This window comes from Onychomys torridus, chromosome 2, assembly GCF_903995425.1.
Source record: "Onychomys torridus chromosome 2, mOncTor1.1, whole genome shotgun sequence".
In the NCBI taxonomy this organism is placed as follows: Eukaryota; Metazoa; Chordata; class Mammalia; order Rodentia; family Cricetidae; genus Onychomys; species Onychomys torridus.
The window spans coordinates 124,095,056-124,103,670 of NC_050444.1; the positions used below are offsets into that span (position 1 = coordinate 124,095,056).

Consider the following 8,615-nt stretch of genomic DNA (forward strand, 5'->3'; position numbering starts at 1 on the left):
CTCAAACTTACAGAGATCCACCTGGCTCTGCCTCCCGAGTGCTGGGATTACAGGCATGCACCACTGCCCAGCCCTGGTTTTTTGAGATAGGTCTCTCTGTGTACCCTGGGCTGTCCTGGAGTTTGCCATGGAGGCCAGGCCAGCCTTGAACTCAAGAAATGCACCTGCCTCTGCCTCCTGAATGCAGGGTAAGAGATGTGCACTACTATAGCCAGCTCCATTGGCTCATAATTAGGTAAATTTGGTTTGCCTCCAGATTATAACATCAAAATGTACTTGAGTGGCAGAGCTGAGAGAGCAGTTCTCTCCCTCCAAGTGGAGGGAGTTACGTGGCAAGATGGTGGTTAGTTGGTGACAGCCACCTCATGAGTACCTTCCTAGGTATCATCTTTCAGTGAAGTGACTCCATTGGAGGTTTCTTTGTGGGGTCAGGAAGCAGAGACGATCAAGAGGCATTGTAGGGTAATCTGTAGCAAAGGCATTCAAACAAAACTATGGCACTTCAGCTGTCTGGAATTTTATCATTCAATGATGATTCTGTTAATTAAGAGCTAGAAAACCGCTGGACGAGGTGGCAAGAGCCTTTAATCCCAGCACTCATGAGACAGAGGCAGGCAGATCTCTGAGTTTAAGGCCAGCCTGGTCTACAGTGTGAGTTCTAGGACAGCCAGGGCTACACAGGGAAACCCTGTCTCAAAAACAAAACAAAAAAACAAAAACAAAAACCAAACAAACAAACAAAAAGAACTAGAAAAACCAACATTTTTGTTATATTCCATTTTTGTTCAAAAGTTTACACAGAAGTTGTGTACGAGTTGTAGGGTGTTTTTGTCTGCCTTCTGCCAAGATAATGTGCTTTTGTGATGGAGAGTGAAGGGAGAACTGAGTCCCCATCCATAACACAGTGTATGTTCAAAGGGGAAATAAATCCAAGCCACCAAGCTGTTACCTTTGAAAACGATTAATGGAATCTATTGTGTTTTAACCAAACATTTTAGTTTAAAGGATTTTATATTAAAGGCAATTCAAATACTCCACAATTCAAAGATAATGTTTGAGTCTGGTTTGAATAAAATAATAAAATCCAGAAAATCTACTGCAGGGCCTGGAACTCTGCACAGCAGGTTCCATAGTCAAGCAGGTTAGAGCGATGCATGCACTTGTCAGTCTGCATTTGCTCTGGTCTTTCAGAAGGTAGAAACATGCCATTGCCCAATGCAAGCCCTTGCCTTCATTAGATTGAAGAAGGTTTTCATCCAGCTTTTTCAGAAGTACTAAATAAGTGAAGATTTCTATTCATTTTTAATTGTTTTGAAAAATATTGACTTTGCGCTCTGTGGTTCACTTAATATGCTTAATGTAAAATAAAGCTTATGCTTTGCATTTATGTTTCATTTAGTGCTGTACAAGCATCTGCAGAACATCAGAAAAGACTTCAGCAGTTCTTGGAGTTCAAAGAATAGTTAAGTAATATAAACTGTGTTCATTACCCTGCTGATACAACTACAGATGGGACAGTAAATGTTCAGCATTCTTGGATCAGAAGAAAATGGACTAATTAGATGCTTCCTTTGTCGTGGTGCTTGCTTTGAAAACTATACTTTAATGGGAGAAATCATGGAAAGAAATTCTCAGCAGAATAACCGAAAACTGCCTTTTCTGTACCAAATGCTTTTTGTGTGTGTGGTATAATAAAATCTTTATTCAGTTTTACAGGAGCATCTATGGCAGCCGATCTGTCTCTCACTCAGATAACTTGATAATAATTACTCACATTTTTTTTTTTTTAGAATTTACTTTTGAAAAGTGGAGCCAGCTCAGAAGTTAAAGTAGGGTGACTTGATACAGTCTTTCCTAATCAATTGCTTTAAGAGTTGAGCTCTTTGTAAACTCAAAATACATAAACTTAAGATTAGTTTGTTTACTAAAGGATAAAAATGGTAACAGTGGAGAAAAATTCACAGTAAAAATATTGTCTACAGGACATATTTTGTTAATCTGTTAGGTTGTGTTTTTGTTTCCAGGGACAAATTAAATTTGCATGATTGTCCAAAAAGAGTCTCAATTTACAGATGCTAACTCTATGTAAAGGAATGTGGAAAACTGAGTTCTTAAGTTACATGATTAAACATTCACATTTGGGTTTTGAGAAATAATTGAGCAAAATCTACGGATTCATTTTGTATTATGCTGGTAAACGATGAGAATATGGGTATTTCCCAGCCAGTTTTGCTTTCTTTTTTGAAACAGCATTAAGCGATTGGCAGAGGTTTTCAAAGGAGGGAAAAGGTTTTGTAAGAAGACCGTGGAAGCTTCCCATTCCCCGACTGTTTGTCTTTAGCAGATCAAATTATGTTGTGAGTCTAGTCTGTCTTCAAACAGGGAGCAGCCTCAGCTGTGTTAACTGACTAATTAAAATATAATAGGACAATCTTGGGAGCCAGAAGCACACTGTCATCAAGTTGTGAGTGAAGCCAGGAAGCCCAAGGGTTCACTGTACTCAGGAGCCTGTCCCAAATGTGCATGTGGTCATTTTATGTCTTATTAGATCATTTCTTTTGAGCTGAAACATGGGAGGTCCTGCTGGTACATATTCATTAGACTAGCTTTGGACCAAATCCTCCTTCATAAATCCTTTCCTGTTATCTTTTCCCTGTAGTGTCCCCAAAAGATTCCTTTAAAGTCAGCACAGTATTGTATATGAATCTTAAATGTGATGTGTATGCCTAGCCTTTGTTGGCTTCATTGACATATTAAGTCTTTATGGTAGTGTATTTCAGCTCCACAACCTATCACCCCTTCAACCAGCACACGGCAAATTATAAATGAATCCTGCTGGGCTTAAAAGTGCCTTTATGGGACAATTCCCCATTGTCAAGTTTTGGGTCTTTTAAGTGTCCCCTCTACCTTGTGTATGAAGTTGACTTGATCCTTTTTTCAGTGTGAACGTTGGGTTTCCAGTGTGTTAGTTTCTTACAATAGCCAGAGAAGCATGGCTAGATAAAGGAGGACTGTTGTGTTCTGTGAATTGAAGCCATAAGCTTTTTATATTCCCTGGCTGCCTCTGACTGAAGCATTTCAGGAGAGAGGCCTTAATCTTCTGTTTCCATAAAGAACTGCGGCATGTAACTCACAGAAGAGGGCGATTCCTTCCAACTCCGACTTATTTTTATGAAATGTCTTGTCCGGCTTAGGTTCTTACCATGCCCATGTCCTCTGGGTGCAAGTGTATCTGATAGCAGTATGAATATTTCTGGATGTGCTGTGTATGAGATAGAGACCACACCATGTCTGCCTGGTGGGAGCAGGACACTGCCCATCCCTTCAGATCTGTATTTTATTTGGAAGGTGGCAAGGGTGTTCTTAAAAGGCACCCTTCTTCCTGCACAAAGGAGGACCTGAGGGAGGCCAAGAGGAGAGAAACATTTCCTTTGGTGAAGTTACGCCCTGCCGACAAGCCTGACAGGACAGCCTGAAAATGAGTCTGAAAGCCTTCCTCTGGCTGTGAGCACAAAACAGGATTGTATCAGCGCCTGTGTTTGCGATTCTAATAGGACCTCCAAAGCCACAAAGCTGCTTTTGCAGAGTAGTGGGAACCTTCTAGAATAAACCTTATACTGGTGAGTAGACATGGAGAAGTCATACAAGGTTCCTGTGCTGGATTTCTTCACGAGTGTGTGTGTCTTCCTCTTACTATTTATGATAATCTGTTTGTATCCTTTTGTATGCCATTGAAACTGAGTTGGTAGAAGAATAAAGTGTCCATTCCTAACTGAGACTGTTCACTGAACTCTGTGATCTCTCTCTCTGTGTTTCCTTAACCATTGCATGTTAGTCTCAGTGTTGCTGCTTTTAGAACCTGCGCAGGGTTTAACTTTATGAGTAACCAGCTCTTGCCCTTAACCAGCTAGTCTGCTGGGTGATCTGTGTATGGTAGTAATTTCAAAGAGCCTGAATTCTGAAAGTTTCTCCTTTTTTTTTTTTTTTTTTTTTTTTTTGTCTTGGCTCTTTCTTCCAAAACTAAACAGAGTGCAGGTGCTGAAAGCTGTCTCTTAACAGAGGTTTCTTTTCTTGCCAAAATAGTATTTCTAAACAGATCGGATTCCCTAGGCTAACAGTTCTGTCTGTCAGCTTTACTTAATTAGTTTGAACTTCACCTCTAGGTAGCTGAGTAATAGGATGTCTCTTGCTCTCCCAACCCTCAGTCACCTTTTAAATCAAACCACTTAATACATTCATTAGTTACCAATCCAACTATTCTTAGCAAGAAAACAGTCTAATTTTTATGACTGTTTTAGCCTAATTAGTTTGAAGATAGCCTTCTGTGTGGTCAGGGCCAGCCTCAAACCCATGGTAATCCTCCTGCTTCAGCCTCCTGAGTGCCAGGTTCTATACAGGTGTGTTTCATGCCTGGCTTCTGCCCATCATTAAAAGTAAGCTGAAGTTGCAGTGTCTGCTGTGCCCAGTGAGAATTTTCCATCACAGCAGTGATGGGACTTTACACCTTTAGGACCTGATGTTTGTTCCCTTTACCTGACTTTCACTTTTTGCAAACTTCCTTTTTTTTTTTTTTTAATTTGTGTGTGTGTGTGTGTGTGTGTGTGTGTGTGTGTGTGTGTGTGCGCGCGCGCGCGCGCCATGTGTGTGCAGGTGCCTGTGGAGGCCAGAAGAGGACACTGAACCCCTTGGAGCTGTGAACTAAGGTGCTGGGAACTGGACTCAGGTCCTCTGAAAGAGCAGCAAGCTGCTGAACCATCTCTCCAGCCCCCAAACTTCGCAGCCCCAGCTCTTCAGAAGGAGCTTCTTTAACCTTCCACCTAATTCCATGTATTCCGGCGCGAGCCTCACCTCACCACCCTCTTACACTAAGTGTTTGGTCATTCTCTTTTGGGCCTAGCTGGTATGAAATCAAGCCGAGCACAGAGTTGCCTTTCTTGAACACTATACCCTCTACTCCTACCCTGATTTCACTCACCACCTTCAGTAAACTTGTACCTGCAATCCTGCAGTGCAGGGAGGCTTCAGTGGATTCTTTGTCGGCCTCGTCTTCCCACAGCTTTTCATCTTTAACCTCGAAGTGTCCTTGGGTGTCCTGGTACTAGCCCGCTCTGCTCTGGTTCAAAGAGCTGTGGGGCTGCTGTTTGCCATTGGGTGCTCACCTTCCATCTGGCCTGCATCCACAGCTTTGACTGGATACTCTTGAGTTTTCCTCATAAGAGATCCTGCTGGTAGAGTGGTTTTGGAAATCCTGTGGGCTGTCACTGACAGAAATAATTGGGAGATGGCTTCTCAGTCACAAATCTTGACCTTGATGGCTTTTTGGAACCATGTTGACTCTTGATTTATTCTTTTATCTCTAGCTCCTGAATCCACTGGTTCCTTCCGCACAGTGTCATCACTCACAGTTACAAGACAATACACTCACCCCCAAATTAGCATAGATTAGACAGGAAAATTGGACCTCAAGGCACAGAAAGTGTCAGCCAAAGTATAGATTGTATCTAGGTCCTCTGAAGAACTCGAACATTGTCGGTATCTCTATGTGGTTCTCTGCTGTATCTTTCTCGCTGCTGACTGACTGGCTTTCCACTCCTTCAGCTGCCCTCTAGCTCCTGAGTTTACTTGTAATGGAAACTGACCAGCTGTTTCTGAATGCCAACCGAATTCCAGAAGAAAGAAATTGGTCCAGGTGGATCAGGTGTCCAGTTATGCTGGAGGCAAGGTCACGTGGTGCTAGCATGGCTTCTGAAAAGCCTGTCTTTACTGATGAGAGCAAGGTGGAGGGTAGAGACGGGTCTTAGAGACTCTCGGGATAGGAGACAAAATTTGGGGTTCAGGGCCTTCAAAGGGGAACTTGTCCTTTTTTCCAAAGGATAACAAGACTTGTAGTTAAATTGAATTAACATGATCTCTACAGTACCTTCAAGGCCTGGTAGAAGCGGTCATGATCTTCTGGAGGAGAACACCCTGGGCCTGATTCCCACAAGCACCAGTTCAAAGTAACCAAGCCCAGGAAGACAGCAACTTGATTGAGAACCAGCAAAAGCAACAGGCAATCCATAAAAATGGAGAGAGTTTCCCGATAGAGCTGTCAGACATACTAAAGTAATTAAGATTCCTCAGTGAAATTATAATTCAGTAGAGAACTGGAAATCATGTATATACACAAATTCACATAATTCATTTTTGTTTATACAAACAAGATTTGAAAAGGCCATAACAAATTCTAGAACAAAAAAATTATCCTGGAAGGAGTTTATTAACCTAGAATTTCATATTCAGCTGCTTTTTTTTCTTTTTGAGACAAGTAGCTCAGGCTAGCTTCCAACTTCTTGTCCGCTTGCCTCCATCTCCTGCTGCTGGGGTTACAGGCATCCTAAACCATGGGTAGTTTATGTAGTGCTAGGATTGAACCCAAGGCTTTGTGTGTGCTAGGCAAGTGCTCTACCGACTGAGCTGCATATCCATGTCCCGTAGCCGGCACTTATCTTCAAATATGGTGGGGTAAATCAAGACATGTCAGACAAAAGCTGAGAAATTCTAACATGAGAGAAACTTCTTTATAAAGTAGCTCCCCTGCCCCCCCCAGGAAAATGGAAGATTGGTGAAGAAAAGAAGAGAAAAAGGTAAACATGAATATCAATGTCTTGCAGGTCTTAATATGTAGAGAATTTGTGTGCATACACAAAGACCGGTAGGTAAGTCAGCACTTGGGAGTGAAAATGCTCTCAGGTCTTTTTTACATTGTCTGAGAAAGACCAGTGGTAGGCTGTTTGTGAAGTAGCTCAGGCTCCTATCAAGCCTCTAAGTGCCGTGACTGCCAGCCTGTGGTACCATGACCAGCGTGGTAAATTTTGATACGTTAGAAGATGTTCACTATATTTTAAGGAGAACCATTCAAAGAATAAAAAAGAGAGTGAATGAAATAAAAAGACCTTACAGGGGGCTAGAGAGATGGCTCAGCAGTTAAGAACACTGGCTGCTCTTTCAGAGGGTCCAGGTTCAATTCCCAGCACCCACATGACGGCTCACAACTGTCTGTAACTCCAGTCCCAGGGAACCTGACACCTTCACATCCATGTACATAAAATAAAATTAAAATAAATTATTTTTAAAAAAAATCTTACAGCCAGGCATAGTGGTGCACGAGTTTAGTCTCAGTACTCCGGAGGCAGAAGCAGAAAGATCTCTGAGTTTGAGGCCAGCCAGGTCTACAGAGCGAGATCCGGGACAGCCAGGGCTACACAGAAACCTTGTCTCAAAAAACCAAACCCAAACCAAAAACCATCATTAAACAATTTAAAAATCTTTGCTGTTAACAAAAGACACATGTAAAAGTATAGGGCTGGATATGTTGGAAATAAAAGGCTTGGAAAAGATAAAAAATGACATTTATAAAGCCAAGTATTATTACACATTTTGACAAAGTATACCTTAAGGCAGAAGAAAAAAAAACCAAACTTGCTATGAATTAAGAAAAGTGCTTCAAAAAAAGGTCCAGTTCCTCACAAAGACCTCTCAGTACACCTGGTAACGGCCTCAGAGTACAAAAAACATTCTCGAAGCCAGTTTATTCGAATTGCTTAAGGAAGGTAGGTGTTCAGCACTGGCTGGGGAGATAGAAATTGAAACTACCATGAGACACCTTTGCACTCACATCAGAGAAGGGCTGGTGTGGATGAAGTAAAACTCATAAAATTGTTGGAAGGAGTGAAGAAATGGACAAAATCCCTCTTAACACTTAAATTTTCAGTTCCATCAACTAGTGTAAGCCCAAGAAAATTCAAGGGCTGTACTCTCCAAAAGCCATATCTACAAGACGCTGTGTCAGAATTCCCCAATAGTCTGAATTGCAGGGTTTGGATATATAGCCTTGGCTGGCCTGGAATATGCCTGTCATGAAGGCAGAGCTTGAGCTTGCAACGATTGTCCTACTGCCTCTGGAGTGCTGGATTACAGATGTGTGCCGCCTTTTTTCCCCAAATTTTTGAGACAGGGTTTCTCTGTGTATTCCTGGCTGTCCTGGAACTAGCTCTGTAGACCAGGCTGGCCTTGAACTCACAGAGACCCACCTGCCTCTGCCTTCTGAGTGCTGGGTTTAATGGCATGTGCCACCACTGCCTGGCCCTTTCTTGTTTCCTTTTTTTTTTTTTGTTTTTTTGAGACGGGTTTCTCTGTAGCTTTGGAGCCTGTCCTGGACTAGCTCTGTAGACCAGGCTGGCCTCGAACTCACAGAGATCCACCTGTCTCTGCCCCCCCGAGTGCTGGGATTACAGGCGTGCGCCACCACCGACCGGCCCTTTCTTGTTTCTTAAAGACGACTTCCCTTTGTAGTTGAGGCTGGCTTAGAAATGGACACTGTGGGTTACAGGTATGCACCACCGTGCCAACTAATCTTGCAGTGCCAATAGTCTCCTAAAGAGCCAACTGTGCAACAGTGTAAAAGATCACGTAGGCAAAGGAATGCATGCCATGATTGCTTTATACACATTTCAAGCAAAGGTAAGAGTTGATGGTAACAGAAGTCAGGACGGTATTAAGGGGAGGAGGCTGTGTACTGACTTGGAAAGGAATGAGGCAAACTCTGAGGTTCTGGAATGTCTGTCTTAATTTGG

General features: G+C 42.4%; 1 protein-coding gene across 2 annotated transcripts in view; it reads left to right on the forward strand.

Annotated features, from left to right (window-relative positions):
- Positions 1-3,763, forward strand: part of Ndc1 (NDC1 transmembrane nucleoporin) — a 49,739-nt gene extending 45,976 nt beyond the window's left edge. For both annotated transcript variants that reach the window (XM_036179905.1, XM_036179904.1), the window contains exon 18: positions 1,400-3,763. In XM_036179905.1, the coding sequence (XP_036035798.1) occupies positions 1,400-1,463 (64 nt within the window). In that variant the 3' untranslated portion in view covers positions 1,464-3,763. The remainder of the gene's footprint in view (positions 1-1,399) is intronic.
- The last annotated feature ends 4,852 nt before the right edge of the window (positions 3,764-8,615 follow it).